The sequence below is a fragment of the Saccoglossus kowalevskii genome, chromosome 1 (genome assembly GCF_978046115.1).
Source record: "Saccoglossus kowalevskii chromosome 1, keSacKowa6.1, whole genome shotgun sequence".
Classification (NCBI taxonomy): Eukaryota; Metazoa; Hemichordata; class Enteropneusta; family Harrimaniidae; genus Saccoglossus; species Saccoglossus kowalevskii.
Window position 1 is genome coordinate 12,210,040 of NC_140641.1, and position 18,526 is coordinate 12,228,565.

The 18,526-nt window shown below is 36.5% G+C and overlaps 2 protein-coding genes across 2 annotated transcripts; both read right to left on the minus strand.

Annotated features, from left to right (window-relative positions):
* Window positions 1-552: 552 nt before the first annotated feature.
* Window positions 553-2,839, minus strand: LOC146750366 (tumor necrosis factor family member eiger-like). Its single transcript, XM_085496466.1, has 5 exons — window positions 2,836-2,839; window positions 2,725-2,753; window positions 2,214-2,286; window positions 1,406-1,521; window positions 553-786 (listed from the first exon to the last, which is right to left on the minus strand). The coding sequence occupies exons 1-5, from the start codon at window positions 2,837-2,839 to the stop codon at window positions 553-555; spliced, it is 456 nt and encodes a 151-aa protein (XP_085352592.1).
* Window positions 2,840-3,604: 765 nt separating this feature from the next.
* LOC102804244 (uncharacterized) lies at window positions 3,605-9,423 on the minus strand. Its single transcript, XM_078006512.2, has 6 exons — window positions 9,160-9,423; window positions 8,708-8,780; window positions 7,442-7,468; window positions 6,102-6,155; window positions 5,045-5,140; window positions 3,605-3,780 (listed from the first exon to the last, which is right to left on the minus strand). Exons 1-6 carry the CDS (start codon window positions 9,421-9,423, stop codon window positions 3,605-3,607), a joined length of 690 nt encoding a protein of 229 aa, XP_077862638.2.
* Window positions 9,424-18,526: the final 9,103 nt, after the last annotated feature.

Genomic DNA, 18,526 nt, shown 5'->3' on the forward strand with positions numbered 1-18,526 from the left:
GTATACAACACGTGTAAAATAATTTTTTTTACATAAAATTCGAACACGCATTCAGTGCGTGGTGATTGTTGCACCTGGAGTTGACAAAATATGCGCGTAAGTAATCTTTTGGCTCAATCTAGAAGTTAAATGGCCCTAGTTGTCGCGCCACGCATGTGCGAGATATATGGGTCTCATATAAACAAAGATGGCGACTTTGAATCTTGCGCAAATCAACGAGTACAAACTGAGACGTTTCCAAGCTTTAATTAGACAATTTTTAGGTGATTGGAAGATATCGAAGGAGTTACCGGTGGTATTCAGTGCAAGTCGCGCCCAGATCAAACCTCATACTTGTGTACTTCTTGTGATTTCCATTGGATTGTGGGAAAGTCAATGTTCATCAACACAAATGTCGCACATGCGCAGCGCGAAGACCACCGCGCTTTAATTAATAGTATTATATTTTTAAAATGGACTTAAAATCTGTAATTATGTATTATCATTTAATATTGTAAACGTCTATCAACTCACGGAAATGCTGATTAAGATCACGTGATCGCATTAATTATCTCACACTTTAATTATTCCGAAATAAGTGGACTGTGAGTGCATATCTACTATACGAGCAGGATAGACAGATCGTATACCAATCATGTCTTGATTGTTTAGGTGTGTCACTCCGCTGGAGTAGCAGGTACCGAATTTCAACGCCGCCTTCGCTCGAACTCCGCTGCAAGTCAGGAACGGTTTTCCGTTAATGGTAGTGTGGGCTCCAAACAATGCCCCGTCGTCATAGAACAGCACCTGTAAAATGAAGGTTGTTTATTTATTTATTTACTCATGAAAACTCCTAATACTTGTTATAAAAGTTTAACAACAATTAAATACAACACTAACAACGAAAGTATATTTGGCGCGGTTGGTGTCAAAATGTTTAAACCTTCTTCTTCCTGAAACCTTATTTTGTTCCGTGTTATGATTGTTCAACCTCAGACTAGTAATACATGTATTACTAGTCTGAGTTTCAACGAAGCATTTCGTAAAAGTACTTACGCCCGGAAACTGTTACACAGTCCCTGACATCGATTCCTAATCATAAACGTATTAAACAAGTATCGGCGAAATATCTGTACACTGAACTAGATTTCAAACATTTTTTTATCAGCAGTGTTTGTTCTTTTCTTTTCGCGTGCTACGTTTTCTAATATGATGTTAGAAATTTCCCATGCTTAGCTTACGTATGTACCAAATGTGTACAGCCTCTGATCCGAAAATACAATCGTACCAGTATTTTTTTCAAATAGTTAAAATTGTTTTATTAACGTCAACCACACATTTACAACTGCTTCTAATTGTATGATGTTTGACGTAATCTCACAAACGAGTAGACCACGTGATTTGACTTCATTTACTACATACTTACATTACTGTATATGTAATATTGTCCTTTTTCAGATACTGTAACATTGCCATTACCGAGTAATGTAAACCCTCCAGAATTACTATAGACACGCCAGTTATTCAGTACACCAAATCGATCTAGGTAAACAAGAATAAGTTGTCGAATTGGGTAAAATAAAAATAGACACACTTCAACCAATACGTCACCTGTATTACAACTGCCAATATTTATGTTTTTCTATTACTAAATAACCTACCAATACATTAATAAAGTGTATCATAATTATTAAACACTCTGCACATCCACCAGTATTACCATTATTACTGTAGAGTATTGATGCTCCTACGTAACGTAAACCCATCAATACGTGTCGCAAGCTTACAAATACGTGTTGTGAACCCACCAATACGTTTCGTGAACCCGCCAATACGTGAAGTAAACTCATTAATACGTGAAGTAAACCTACCAATACGTAAAGTAAACCCATCAATACGTAAAGTAAAATCACCAATACGTAAAGTAAAATCACCAATACGTAAAGTAAAATCACCAATACGTAAAGTAAACTCGCCAATACGTAAAGTAAAATCACCAATACGTAAAGTAAATCCACCAATACGTAAAGTAAACCTATCACTACGTAAAGTAAACTCGCCAATACGTTAAGTAAACTCACCAATACGTAAAGTAAATTCCCCAATACGTAAAGTATATAATGATTGTTGGACAACCCATGATTACGTGCATGTTGGGCCAGGGAATACTGAAGACTATAAATGTAGTTTCTGCTGAAGAGGTGCGCATTTATTTAATTCCTGATTGTTCTTACCAAGTTTTTGGAGACTAGGAAAGCGATTACCATTGTTCCCTTGCAAGTGGATGGCCTGAGATTTTCTGTTAATCTAAATATAAGAATATATAAGGTTTAAAACACAACTTGGAGGTGGTGAAAATTATGTGTTTCCTTCACTGCGAACATCGACAGGAAAAATCGAACAATTTGATTTCGAATTAAAATTTCCTTTTTAAGCTCAAAGCCAATAATTGAAAAGGGAAATATTGCATTGAGATACCCTGACTTCATCAAAAATGATCAAAAAAAGGCAACATAAAACTGCTTTCACGTTTAACAAATCACGCGCGATGTTTTTACGTCACTACGACGCGATGACCTTTGTTTTTTTCCCTATTTTACCTCTGATTTCGCGTATAACTCGAGATCTCGAAGTGAACGGAAAATGGTCTTTTAATGGATAAGTAAATAAATCTGTTATTAACATGACTACTACTTTTGAATTCTGTCTTCTCGTTGTTAGCGGGCTCGTGTCAATTTAACTTACTTCTGTTAATGTACGACTGCCTGGATGACCTGGTAAGTGAAAACAAACGTATTGTTATGGACATGGTAGAAAGTATATAATGTAATTGTTCATTTGTGTTGTCATGCTTACTCATGTTGTAGTATTGCTTGAATAAGGTCTATGGTGAACACTTTTGTGTTATATGTAAATGTACATAGTCGATTTATTTTACCAACTTTCCGATGTGATACTCCCAGGTCAAAGGTAAGTAAACCGATACAAACTCACGGACTTATCATCCATAGCCATATGCATATATTATCACGAAAAAAATACTGGCATAACAAATTGCCTTCTTTTTCGAACTTACGATTGTTGCCGATTTTTTGTTACCACAATCCCTAAAACGTAGTCGATTGTGTTTGGTTAAAAGGACGGTGGTCGTGACGCAGCGCGTGTTCGAATTTCATGTAAACGAACAATGTATTTTACACGCGTTGCATACGTCGCTGTGAGTCCCATATCGAACAGTACGCTGCGCGACGACCACCGCCCTTTAAGCTGAAGATGAGTAACATTCAATGTTCGTATTAATTTAAATGTCTAACCGTACTAAACTAAAACATTTTATAACAACGCGGCCATAACAAAAAATATCCACATTGCGTGGAACGCCAATAAAAATTCAGCGAGAAATTAAGCCGCAAAGTACAGTTGCCATGACGACAAATTACACATCTATAGTTACTTTCTTAATGGATTTCAAATTGAAATCTGACTACAACTATCACAGCAGCCTACTATGATTAGTTGTCAATGTTCTTATGTCAATGGAGTTAACGAGTAACCGTACGTATATTGGCACTACCGTTACGACCTCAGTCTCATATAGTTACATGGCACAACAATCGACGGTTATTTACATGTAAACCCAATTCCACTGTGTGAATGATTCAAATAAATGCAATATCTTTATAGAAGTATAAAAACGATGGTGAGACTTACCCCTCGGTCCCCTAACTCCCGGTAATCCTATTTCTCCCTGCTTTCCCGGTGGACCCATTGGGCCTATTGGGCCCGTTGCACCCCTTTCACCTGAAAATTCGGAACAAACTCATGTGTAGATGTCATGTGAAAATATAGCTCCGTTCGCTTCTTCAAGATTCAAAGGCAAAGAAGTAAGGAATCGTGGGATAGAACGCTACCCATCACGTCTTAGAATAAGTGTGATTTTCCTTAAAATATTTATGATATTTCAAAAAAAAAATCATCATTCATATATTATAATACACATATTGGGCCGATACACTATATATAATATGAGATGATATTACCATATAATATCATCGTTATCTGGTTTGTGCAAACATTACTATAAAAATAATTTTACGCCGCACATGATGGAAATCAAACTGTAGATAGCAAGCATTATTTTAAATTCATCTCTCCGTTCTCTCGTGATATGATCGCAATATAACAAGAATAGATGTAATCCGCCTTTTCACAATTTAGAATTTAAGTTATATCTTTACATTTAATCGTGGCTCTTGAAGGTTTTACATCTCCCACGTGGAGATATTTACACATATCCTCGGGGGCGGAGCTACGTCACGGACGTTCTACGTTGCTAAGACGCGTACCACTGTACCACGTATTTCTATGGGGCTTTGTGCGCGCTGCTGTGGAACGCCGTGGAGCCGGTGAAAACTCGAGAAAACAACACAAACTCAACTTTGAAGTAATCCTGAACAACCAAATTCATATATGTTACACACGTAGGGCTAATCTTGTTACACTGTTCAGGGGAATCTCAACAACCATCGGAAAGTACCGTTTTCTGCGAGTTTTTGGTCTTTGTTTTCACCGCGAGGGTTGCCAGGCGGTAGAAAATGCCCGGATGTCCGCCCCCGAGGATAAGATAAGTTGTTAAAATACATGTGACATTACGTAGTTAATGCAATTTACATGTACAACGCTATATTAAAGTCTCCGGCGTAGTTATAGTGATTTTCTAAAACTGCCGTATTTTTAGATGTCTACATTTAAGCGTTGACACGAGTCTCAATCAAACAATCAGACCAAAACAGCGTAAATTAAAGCGTCTCAAAACAACAGCGGGGGGGCCAATGGTCCAGTTTACTTATTAGCATAACTTCTGAAAACTAGAAGTGTGCGTATAAAATATGGAATAGTGCTGTTCATTCAATTCAATGAATCTGAAAAATATAATTATACGTATAGAAGAGATTTGATGTAATCCCAATGTTTCATTTAGATATGCATTACTGTTGCCATGGAAACTCCACACGTGATAATATCATACAATGAAGACAAGACTTATAAATCATTGATGTAATACCTTTTTGTCCAGTTTTCCCCGGTATTCCAGGAGGGCCTATACTCGCTTCTCCGATATCTCCCTTCATTCCAGGAATTCCCTGCATTCCTTTAGCTCCTGAGAAGTACGGACACAGACGTTAATTATTTTTGTATGTGAACTGCTCTATTAGACTGGGGATGTGTGTCGACATTTTGTTCACCCGTACTACCCAGGTCGCAGCAGTCCTTTCAACTTGTCTGTGCATACCGATAATCTGTTTTACATTACGTTGCGTTATAATGGAGCTATTTGAAACTCCACGCATCAGTAGTATTCTAGACTGGCCAAGTTACATTATAATAATAACAAACTTGAAAAAAATGAACACGAAACCACAATGACATGTGATTAGTACAGGGAATTTCGCGATATTTGTATTTTATTTTAAACTTAAAAAAGAAATAAGTCGTCCAGACTTTGCCAGTCTAATATTATTCCGGTGTAATTTTATTGCACAACATAATCAAATTAAAACAGCGGAATTTTCACACCAGTTTGACGTAATTATTGACCTTAGAAAAAGTAATCGATATATCATCAATTACCGCACAACAGATTTTTTAGCTAAATTAAGATTCTGTTACTTTGTGCATTGAGTCAAATTTGCTGAAATGGCACGTATAGCTAATCCAACATGCTTGACAGTATTTCTAAGATGTCTACAGATAAGCAGCTTGGAGCCAAAAACAGTAAAAACTCTTGAATCTTGAAAACAGTCTTCCCAGTGAAATTACTTTTGAGCCCGACATCATAATCATAAAATAAAAAAAAAAAAAACTAACGACTTTACTTGAAAACAGGAAAGGTTCACAGTTGATGTTAGCACAGGGCTGTATGAAAAATGTGTGAGATCCAAGCGCCCTCTATGGTTCAAATTTCAATCCTTTGCAAAATCCAATATGATGGAAACAAATTTTCGTCCTATAGCGTGCCAGGAGAGTTTCCAATACACGTTATGTCTATTCTACAACAATGTAACAACCTCGCTTCGCCGTAAGTCAAAATTAAGCAAACGTACACCTCGTTCAAACCTGACCTTGTTTTCCAGCAGTGCCCCGTCTTCCTCGTTTTCCACGTGGACCTTCATCGCCTACATATAAATATATTTAGGGAACAGATTACACTGCGCACTAAATAAATTAAAATTACAATACAGATCGATCTGACGTCATATGCAGTCTTTCAAATATCGGATAACACAATTATTGGCAAATCACTATTTTACAGAACACAATAGAGCAAGGTACAGCATCCATACATTAAAGCGGGAGGGATGTCACCTGCGCACGCGCGGGAATTGAGCCCAGACGCAAAGGCTCACGGATAGACGTCCGTTTGTAAACAATGACACGCTATGGCCATTTGACGCATGCGCAGGTTACGACACCCACGCTTTAACCGGACTTGGGGTTTCACGCCTTCATTACAATATGCTTCCTCGCAAGGTTGAGGGATAAAACAGATAAATCCAATCAATTATTTTTCAGGGATAAAATATAATTGAAACTCTTTCATCAACAAATCAGAGTCACATATTATATTTCACTGCAAAACAGCCGTTCGTTGGATTGACGGCGGGCTAACACATCTGCTAGAGAAAATTAGCCGTGTCCACAGCAAATATCTGTTGCAAATGTGATGGCATGTGATGTGGTGTGTTGATACTACTCACTGTATATTTTAGAAGCTAGCAAAATATTTCCAGCAATATTATCTTGAAAAATCTAGTAGCTCAAAAAATAATAATTCACACACTAAGTTTACGGTCATAATTTGCACACTGATTTAATGCACCACCCTATCCTAGAATTTGAGTCCCTTGAATACACAGTGTATAATTTAAATATATACTCTGCCGATTATCTCTTCAATAATACTTTAAAAGATGACACTATTTGTACGTATTACGTCACGACACCCAAATACCACCGATAAACAAACATTGATTCATTTAGGTTAACCAATCAAATAGTTAAAAATAGAAGTTCAGAGAAATCTGACAACGGTAAATTATAATTGCGGAAAACCATTAAGGAAAACAAACAATTGGTTTGCAAATACAATTATTCTTTGATATACAATACACACGTGACATTTCGGTGAAAGTGATTAAAATGGCTCCGTGCGCGTGTGCATTCATTTAATTCTTGGAATACGATAGCCACTGTTGTATACCTCTTCAATTTTAACTAATATATCTTAATTGTGTCACATACACAACATTTACGACACAAAAAGAGGAATGGCCGCACAGCCAGGAATGCTGATGTCAGCGTGAGCAATGTAACATTGGATTACTCCTCGCGTTGTTTCGTCCAATCAGATGTACCCTAGCCCCCTATCACTGCAAATCAAGTGACGTCATGACGTACTTACCTTTTTGTCCCTGTAATCCTTCCGGTCCTGAGTGTAAAGAAAAAAGAAAATTTCAAGAATGACGTCACCAGATGTTCATAAAACTGAATACTATTCAATACCAGGATTAATTGTAAAATTGTAAAAAGCGGTTGGAGAAAGAAAGCCCGCTTTCTAGCTACATGGTACCATGAATACAGTGTATACATTCCGTCAGATTTAAAGTGGACTACGTGGTTTCTATGAAACTCATCCGTTAATGTACTATATACTTGTCATTGCGACCTGGGCTCAGCTGAAACCCATGCGAAATTAAATATTGATTGTGTGGTTATTTTACTAATACGAATCACAGTCTCTCTATCCGAATGTATTACGTTAAGTAACACGCGTCACTCAGTGTTAAGAAAAACATTTCAAGAACATTTGTAAAAGATTAAAATGTATCAATTCATATGCATTTTATATTCTCTCGAACACCAACGTTTCAAAACGTGTTCACTTATTCCATCATGATTAATTTGTTCCACTTTTATTTTCAAATATGCAGTTATTTATCTGAACTTGGATAATATTACAGATTGTAATCAAAAATAATTAAAGGACATCGCATTGGAGGCAAAAACAAAATCATTCGTTCAATGAAATAATAAACGCACGTCATTTATAAGTACGTACCATTAATTAGGCATGCATGCGCATTTGCGTACTTCATTATTTTAACTCATTTGTGAGCTAACAGCATTTTAACTTTCGGCATGTTTGATTATCAATATGAAATATCCAGGGAAAATACTAAAGTTATAAAAATTGTGACAATGTCAGGTAAGTTTCTAATAATATTGTCGATCAGTGGCCATGTTAATTCCGATATGTTAAACGAATAATAACTCTATTCTATGATATAATATAATATACAACATGAAAATAAATAAACACACAGTTACTGAACTGTGTACGGTTATATAATTTATTTTAACGAAATAATTGCTCTACATTTTACCGTCACCTTAATTCCCATGAGCCTCGTAAGTGCTAGATTACTGGAAATTGAACACATAATGATAAATATCATATAGGTATGGTCGGCAATCACAAGAATGATACGTGACGCATTTTTTTCGTTTTGTTATCCTTTAAGCAAATCTTGTCATCGCTGACGATCATCAACGTGAACTTGTGGCTGGTATACGACATAACTATATGAAACATTTGGACAACATTGACAGGGTCGGCCCACACGGGCTACGTATACAGTACGATACATTCACATCAGCGTGTCCTCACCTGGTGGGCAGATAAAACAGCTTAGCACTTCGTCCTTGCTTTTGTCGTCCCGTTTATATCGGTGAGCTCGATTCTTTGAAAAGTAATGTGACATAGAAGAAGATTTAAAACCATTATCAGCTTTCGAACTTGTTCAAGGCCTTTCTGTTAGTAATGTGTGTTTTTATTCGCTGAGCGTAATTTGAGAAATTAGCGTAAATAAACAAATCGTGGCGGTGTGTTGCTGTACGATAAAACAGATAGCAATTACAAATTATTGACTCTTCACTCAGTCTAAACCGCAACATCGATATATGGATATCAGAAACAAATGTTTATCTTACAGCTGTACAAATGTCATCTTGGGTTCTTGTGAGGGGGAAATGAATATCTATAAAAACACATTAGACTAAACATAACAATATGATGCAACATTTTTTTGGAGGGGTGCGACATTCAACGTGTTAACTCACCGAAACTGTCATGGTGGATTTTCCCTGCTGTACGTTATCTATTTCCAACTTCGCGATACGTCTTTCAAGTACAAGTAATTTGTCATCGCCGTCGTGTATTTTACTGTTAAGTTCCGAAAGCCAATAAAGTGTGAGCACAATATAGGCGCCGAATGAAAAACACACACATATACAACAGAATAGTAACCACGGCCAGCCACCTTTTCGCCTATGTTCCGATGAGGCATCGTGAGTTGTCGACGCTTCCTTGAATGTATTCTCCATTTGACGACCGCGGCGTACGTATGAACAAAACACGCTCGATGGTTAGTTAGTTAGTTCCCCGTGTAACGGACAAAAGATGCATCCATATTGCAGTTACACAACAAATGATGTTTAAATTCTCTCGATTCCAGGCGAAAAAGTTGAAACAATTAAATCCTGAGTTTCTACGTTCTCCCCAGTCGATTTACGGTCCAACGCATCCCACTATAGTGTCCATTTCATCAACGTAACGAGAAAGTAGACGTATACCAATTAGTGATTAGCAGCGTGTGCTCAAGTCCGGTCTTGAGTGGATTTACTCTTAGAGCGCGCAGCAGGATGTGGAATCGCGTAAAATTGTAGGACTCCAACTGGTAGAGGTCATAGATCACAAAGTAATCTGTTACGATATCGAACCACTCGATGCTATCTGATGGGTTCAATTATCTGACCACGCAGAGAAGAGAATTCGATTTCCTCCCAACTACTTGGTAGCCGGTGCGCAATGGGTGGATAAATTGAAACATTGAAAACAACCTCATTAAGATACGTTAACATAAATGTAAAGTTGGAGGGTCCTCACCTGCGCAGGCGTGGGAATTGATGTCCCAAAACATACGCTAAAAACGCAGGTGACGACTTCCCGCTATAATATGGACCAGGGATATTATCTACAGTCATTTTAAAAATAGCAACGAGAGAGCAAGGCCCACGCACACAAAATAAAAAATATTATGTATCACGTTTTTAACATGCTTAGTATGGTTTCCATTTGTTATAAATGTAAAGAAAATATGCTTTAGTAGGCGCTGAGCACACGGAATCCTTATAAAACTGTTGGCTGCTTTATGAGCATAATGACACTCACAGAATAAAATACTATGAGCTGCAACTTGAATGAGTGTACTCCGACACCGTGATAACGACGCACTAAAACGTAAAGAACTCATTGGTTACAATGAATGAATAACATATGCACAAGTCTTTCACCGATATTATATTAAATGCAGTAATTTCTCTAATGAAAACGAGTCACTGCAATCCCATTAAAAATGCGTATTTTTAAGCATTTGTTGAATTAAAGCTATAATAATAATTTCCTAATTGGTTGACACATTATTATATGTATATGTATGATAAAGATTGCTTGTTATTGGAAAAGATTTTCATTAGTTATAACGCTAAACGTGGACCCGAGGATATATTTATATTTATTTTTAAAAGTTTTTTTTTAATTCCTTAATACAAGCACAGTCACTCTACTAAGAGAGTGACTTTGATACAAGTAGGTGCAGTTTTTATTGGAATGTCACCTCGGAATGTATAATGGAATATACGAAAAGTTAACACACATATAGGAGATTGGGGCAGCTGCCCGCTAAAAAACCTTTATCATTTAATGTTGTCGATGGTTTGTCTTATTTTATGCCTCGTTAGGCTCGTAACTTGATTTAATGCAAAGTGTATACGTGGATTTTAATGCATTCATGGTTGATCACATCGTCACATATACATGTGATGAATTCCACATCCATTAGACGTGTAAACAATTCCATTTAAGAAGAAGGACATACATTACATATATCTGTACCGATGCGTACGTCCATATAAGTACAGGATGATAGTCGCGATTGTCATTGTCACGTTGTAACGACAGATTATACCAAATTGAACAAGGCCGCTATTACTGGGTGATCGCACGTAAATTTCGTTTATATACCCCGACTATTCAATGTCTAGCAGCATAGAATCTACGAGGTGTCCCCCACTGTGCCTTACATCACTAAACGCCTAGGTACAGTGATAGTAATATCTCATTACCTATTCAGATATCTGTATCACATTATGAGACGTCAAAAGCCGTTTCGGTAAAATATTAAGTACTGTTTCTTGGTCAGTTAGAAATAGCGGCACGTAGAGAATCCCCCCGCCCCACAATCGTGCGATCTCAAGGCGAGTGAACAAGCAGCAAATAGCTGGGCGCAATTAATATTTACTAGCATTTGTGAGTGTCATATAGTGAGTGGAGGACTGGATAGATTGTATGCCAGAAGTTAACGTATCATTCAGAAGAAACTATGCCTTCACATGCAGTGTACGTGTATCATCGATGTATTACATTTAAATTATTTGCAACAGATACGGTAAAAAATATCGCTATGGACGTCGCCGCAAATATATTAAAGGGAGAACTCATTACCACCCGGGAAACAATGCATTACATTCTTCACCGATGCATATCTCTGTTGGCCAGAGTAACGAAGTATTAGTCGTTATTAGAAATGGCGATAGCCAACGTATGTACCAAGCAACGACGAAAACTATGTTATTATTAATATGTCCTCCAAGACACCATACGCCCATCGATTTGTTGAATCCGACGACTGAAACCAACCTGCACTGGTCAAAAGGTCAAAATAATTATAACGACTGACACAATTGCAGATAGATCGATTGGGGGGGGGGGGCTCTTCTCCTTGAGTTAAAGCACCACGTCACTGTGTTTCACAACAGTACACAATGTGTGTACACAAAATTTAAATTCATGTTGCATTATTCAAATTCCGTGCAAAACAAGTAATGTATCTTACATGTGTTGTATATCGCATGGGACCTATATCGAACACGAAGCAACGCGATGCTATCCACCTTTTAACCATCTAAGTTTAATCATCATTTAGATCACCAAAATACACCGTTATGACTCCCTTAGGGTCTGCACATAAACATACAATTATGAATAAATAAAACACACGATTAGGTCCCACCCCGATGAATTATGTATTCACGCATGTTTGTACTATTCCCTAGTCTCACTTCGCTCACACCTCACGTTGTGCTCCATTCAACCAGTGTGCGATAATACCGGGCTACGTATTCACCGGTCAACGTCTGCAAAATATATAGGTGTGAATGGGCCGTAAAAGACGACAAAACTAGGAGTCACCCACAGTCAGCTGGTGCACACGTGATAATAAAATAAATACGATATTTACTATATGGGGGCCGCCATCTTGAATGACGCATAAAACTAAATAAGAGTCTCTTATTTAGTTTTATGCGTCATTCAAGATGGCGGCCCCCATATAGTAAATATCGCATTTATTTTATTATATCAGATGTGCGCCAGCCGACTGTGGAGTCACCCGCCAGTGTAGGTAGACGTGCTCCGCATCGCGATACAATCTCCGTCCTATAAATGGAACAGTTTTAAATGGCGTGTAAAGAACACGGTCATACAGTGACTACTAATGCACAAGTCGAATCACGGACTTATACAGACAACGTACAATATTTTACTACACACACTTAAGCCTATTTTTCATGGTCCAATACACAGTTAAGATTGTCCTCGGGAGCAATTCTGCCCACCAGCAGACAAAACCCTACAAACGAAGATACATACATTTTTACACTAAACATGGGATTCAAACTCGCGACCATGGCAAACGCCTCGCCACTGTATGCAAAACACAAACAACTTATCTAATATTGAAGATTGGAACTGTTCACCATATAACTATCGCTGACTAAAACCTGGGTGGCTGGCGTTTCATCATGAGTTGAGATAATGCAAAACGGTTATCCTTGGCCATGACCGGAAATGTATATAACTTTAATATGAGGATTGAATAACAGTTGTTGTCCTGGTTTGTCAGTTGCCGTTGTTGTGATTTTGCGCTTCAATTCGCATACAATATTATCAAACATGCTATGATACAATGATTAAATATTTATCAATTATGTTGAAAACTGTTATTAGATACAATTACTATATTTGATTGTGTTAACATTCTTTGAATGGTATTCACGTACATTATAAACATATTGTATTGAAGTGGCATAGTATACGCATACTACGTGGGTAATTCGTACATGTCACCAGGAAATTACCTATCAGATTTTTTTACACTTATATGGAAACCGATAGAGATGTGTGGACGCCATTGGGAAATATGATGTTTTCAGATGCTTTCATTTATAAGCTGTGTTGATCTGATAATACGATTTGCAGCAATTGAATTAAAACATCAGTCTGACGATGATGACAATTCCACGATTCCCCGCAGTACGCTGTAAAAAACATTCTACATTCTCATTTGCAATTCATCATGAACTTCATTAGCGTCTGCTACCGCCAAGTACATGTGCAGATCCAATCCCGCGACTGATTGACATTCCTCGTTCATGGTAAACGTTTAGATTATTCTTGTTTTCTTACTTTTAACTACTGAGAGAAATATGATATTGGTTCATTTCGCGGCTTAACCTGTTATTTGTGTACTTCATACATTTTGTTCGACTTTGCCAGATGTATTTCATATTCAGCATGCTTATACGTCACTGGCACATGTTTTTGCGACATATATTCCCGTGTTCTTATTTTTATGCATCTCTATCTTAGATGATCTATTATTATTATATTCATGCATGTATCATGATGTAAGAAAAATTTGAATCCTATATTATTTTAAATTTTCATAGATGAACTTTAGATTATGTTATCGTAGTCAATGGGATTAGTATGATTTTTTTAATATTCTATTTGCCGATGACGTTGTGATATTTGCTGATAATGCTATTGGATTTCACAAATTGAGCAATGTTTTTAATGGGTTCTGTGAATGTTTTAAATTGAATGGAAATACCGGGAAGTCATGGTATGGAAATGGTTATGGAAACGAAGATCATAACTGAAATGAACGGGTTGGTTATAAATGACAAGAATTTTGAAATGGATAGCTGCTATAAGTAATTGGAAATATTTGTATCATGTGGAAACGCGATACAATCTAAGGCGATGTTCTTATTGTTCAGGTTTGAGTGTAAAGTTAGAATAATCAGCTACGAGTTATATTTATTTAAAATCGTTATCGTAATTATGTCAATGAAACAGAGATTTGTGAATTCAGACTATATATCGATACCGAAGAATCAGGACCAGCGACGACAAATGAAAATTTTTTGGGGTAAATGTGCATTCTGTTGTTATAGGTGCATTAAATATTGGGGGCGACTGACTGACTACCAAATGATAGAATAGCCGTAAATGCATATAAATTGGTTTTAGGACAGATGACAATTGAAACAACTTTTGGACATCGGCAATTGAGCTGGTTTATTCTCATACGGGTTATGGGCGGCCTGGGTCACCAATAAAGTTTTGAGATTTGAGAATTGTTTTAATGTATTTAGAAAGCATGTAGAAAACATGAGTTTCCAAATAAATAGTGCAACGAGTTATGTAGTAATGACAAAACAAAAAGAATATATTGTTTTAAAAGTTTATTAGAACCAAAAAAATAGTGAACTAGATTAAACACAGAAACGCCTTACGTCGCCTACGTTGTTTGAATCACTAACTTGAAATAGAAGAAAGTCGATTCAAAGACTTACTTACAAAAGTAGTAGCAGAAATGAAACTATGTTTAGTTTGTTTAAATTGCATACAGAACGAGTTTCACTTTGTGCTATATTTTGTCCTCCAGAGAGTTATTTTATTACCAAGGATTGTATACACTTATCCTTTTAAACACAAGTGTTCTACTGTTGTTTTTTTTCTGCCAATGTTTTAATGTCATGTGAGCAAGGGCCCCTTAAGTCACTGAATAAATATATGTGATCTATCATTAAAGCTATTTGTTTTCTATTCTGTCGGATTGCATTTCATTTGCTTAGCGAACTACAAGAATACTGGTTTACATACTTGCAACCACAATTTAGAATGTGCTATAGCCAACGCTAAAGATTAAAGGAGTACCGCTGCACTAAATATTGCATTACACTTCCAGACGATTTTACCAACATGTTTCATTTATTATAAACGAATTGTTTTCTATAGAACATAAGTAAATTGTAATTAAAACCCATCTAGTGCCCCTCGACCAATCAGAATACTTCATTTCTTAACTGTTTCCAAGTCTGATTTATTTTTTTCAATTCAAATCTGTTTGTCCTCATACATTGTTCCAGAACGTGTTTATGGACCGCGTGATCAAATATGAACCACTGACTATGTTTTATTACGCTGAAAGGAAACCACAAAGAGCTCCCACAACGGAACACGTGACAGAAACGCTGCTCATTGTTGAGTATCTGGAACACGACATCGGTCATTGACGTTTGAACTACATGACGTCAGACCACGAATAATCCACGAACGTTAATCTCTATGAACATCGTACAGAGTTAACCTAATTGATGGTAGGACTTACACCACCCAATTAATATACGTAGCTGGTTAGTGTGAGTTTTAAGTCAGGCAAAATTCTCGTATTTGGACATGTTATCTTAGATCAGATTTATGCGCAAGGAAAGTCTTCGTACGAGGGTTTTATCCTATACATATAAGTATAAGATAAATAATAAAACAACGCAATCATCTACTAAACGAATGTATAGATATAATCTTCAGCGAACCTGTGGCCAGGGCTCTCGACTTAAAGCATGGGTACCCATGTTTAAGCATGGCTTTTTAAAAATCGCCTCTGAAAGCGTATATACATTTGGGAAAATATAATCCATTCCAAGTACGAACAAATTCAAAGCTCAGGATTAGAGTTTCCGTCGTGAATGATGGAATACAGATTCACCCTGGAGTTTCGCTAATGGTTTCGCCGGTTAGGTTCACAAAAGAAATTAATAACTGGAGATTGAACAATAAGCATGTGTTGAGTTTATTATTTCATTTTGAATATATATATATATATACCCTTATTTTTTATTGGTATTTATTGCCCCTGAACATCTTATTGTGACGTGACTATCTGTTTATAAACCACCTCCTATAGTACGTGTTTTCGAGTTGCAGCATGCGTGCCAAGTTGTTATATCAAATAACCCTTCCGGGTCTTGTGGCTTATGGCAGACAAACAACTCAGAACAGAGTTGTCATCCTGTTGACGCCATTACATTGAAATGTAATATTCGTGTAGAAGGCGCTGTTAACTGGGATTCGACCTGTGGTTGAACAATGAATCAAGTTTAGTTACATATTCAACAGATTTGGTAATATCTCTCAGAGATGTTGAAAGTAAGATCAAAAGTTTTAATAGTTTCCTTGAATAGCATTTATCACCGGTCAAATAAATTTCGTCTAACTGATGCAATCATTCAATTAAATGAAATACATATATGAATATATTGAACGTGCACACACACTTGTATTCCAAACTCCAGTCTGAAGTGTGTGTGTGTGTGGTTATTGTATATGGAAAATAATGTTTTCTAATAATTATATATGTACGGCAATATTCCATTTCTATCGACTGTCCGGTGCATTGCCTCAGCATCAACTATTTATTTTCAACGAATTATCAGCGAGACTGTTTTGCTAACTTCTTCTACAAATTATTGGTGAGATTGTATTTTTAACCATTAAAACATGTACAATGGGCTGTAATTGGTAGGATTTGTTTTCAAATTGTTGATATTTACAATTATACATTTTTAAATTAATGAATTCTGAATCTTCAATTTTTTAGTAATATATTTTATGGCTTGTTTTGTAATAATATTCAATCAGGTCGCTCTCACATTTTTTTCCATTTCATGATGATATGTGACTGTTTTCTCATATACATTATACAGGTGTATATCTTTTTTTTCGCCATATATAACTCGTCTATTGTTTTCATAATTCAATCTTTTTCAGATGCGTTACTATGGCAATGAAAACTTGGATTATACTTATTATAATTTCATTTATTATTCAAAACTAGATAATTATAATTATTTTTGATATGCACGACTTCCGATGGCTTTTCAATCGTTTATTGTAATGTACATGGGTATAATTTGTTTTTCCAAGAATTTGCAGTTGATATTGTTTGAATTACAATTGTATAGTTTCGAATACTGCTTGCCCGATTTGTTCTACTCAATGAATTAACAATATGGTTACTCTGTATGACATCCGGTATGTTTCTGAACGTTGAACTAGAATTGCAAATAGAGCAAATAAGCATAAGGATCCTTTTTTAAAGACCATGTTTTATTTTAGTAATGTTAAACCAACATAATACTGAGTATTATCCTTTTTAATTGTCCCAACATCGTTTCTAAATATATTACTCAGCCGTGACTTAGTGGAGATTAAAGGGTGACAATTTTCGTTTAACGTCGCCAACATGCGACGATCGCATGTAATTACATACATTCCCTGTGGGAAGAGATATACATATTGCCCATACTTTATTTAATTTAGATTGTTTGGCAATATATATATGAACACGTGGGGGCATTGGCCCATGAGCCTCCAAACATGTAACGACATTACCATTGATACTAATCATACTTGAGTTAAATATTATCATATATGATTTATACGTTGTTTACTTTGGGAGACAACATCCCCGTCAACACTCAGTACATTCTGTCACATCATCCACTCGCTGCATTGTCTCTGTCTTAGTTGGCGGGAAGGTGGTCATGTGGTATGGACGCTATGTTGCTAGGTGTTTGAAGTATCCCAACACGCATGACATCAACGCTTTGCGATTTCTTATCTCCATCGCCCCCTCGGAATGTGCCAAACAGCTTATTCCACACTAGACTGATATTTTAGTGATATCAGTAGCCGGGTCAAACTTGACGAGGTCAAATAAATATTAAGAGGGTTCTTTTCGTTCTTTGACTTCGGCTCAGCACACCGAGATCTGTCATCGCTTTTAATCACCAATAAACAAAAATAATAACAACTCATGTTTAAAACAAATGGTTTTATGAATAAATTAGTTCTTTCTAACTTGTTTTGATATCAATACATAAAATGTACGTAGGAGTGGTGATTAGTCATAATTACTGAAGGGAAATAAGGGGGAGGTTGTGTCCGATTCATACTTAAGTCATGATATCGTGACCCTAAGTGACCCAAGCACGCTGTATGTGCGTATTTGGTGTGTGGGTGGCCTGGTACGAGCCCGAGAAAACAATCGCATACTCTCAAACAAGTAGCGAAATACGAAAAGTATGTATGAAAAGACATAAAACAGCGGAACAATAGAGGATATTAACACGAAAAAAGATCTCAAGAAAGTTAAGTGGCTTTGAAATTGCCATCTCAACTGAAAATACCAAAGTCCATATATTGCAAGTCAACAACGCGATAATTTAATAGTTAACG

Excerpts from the sequence above, each read along its gene's own strand:
- LOC146750366 (XM_085496466.1), bottom strand. Across the intron at positions 2,287-2,724 it reads GCAGTCGTACATTAACAGAA|ATTAACAGAAAATCTCAGGC; the intron begins GTAAGTTAAATT and ends TCTTATATTTAG. Across the intron at positions 787-1,405 it reads AATATTACATATACAGTAAT|GTGCTGTTCTATGACGACGG; the intron begins GTAAGTATGTAG and ends TTCATTTTACAG.
- LOC102804244 (XM_078006512.2), bottom strand. The coding sequence starts at position 9,423 with ATGGAGAATACATTCAAGGAAGCGTCGACAACTCACGATGCCTCATCG. Across the intron at positions 7,469-8,707 it reads CTGTTTTATCTGCCCACCAG|GACCGGAAGGATTACAGGGA; the intron begins GTGAGGACACGC and ends CTTTACACTCAG. Across the intron at positions 6,156-7,441 it reads AGGATTACAGGGACAAAAAG|GCGATGAAGGTCCACGTGGA; the intron begins GTAAGTACGTCA and ends ATTTATATGTAG.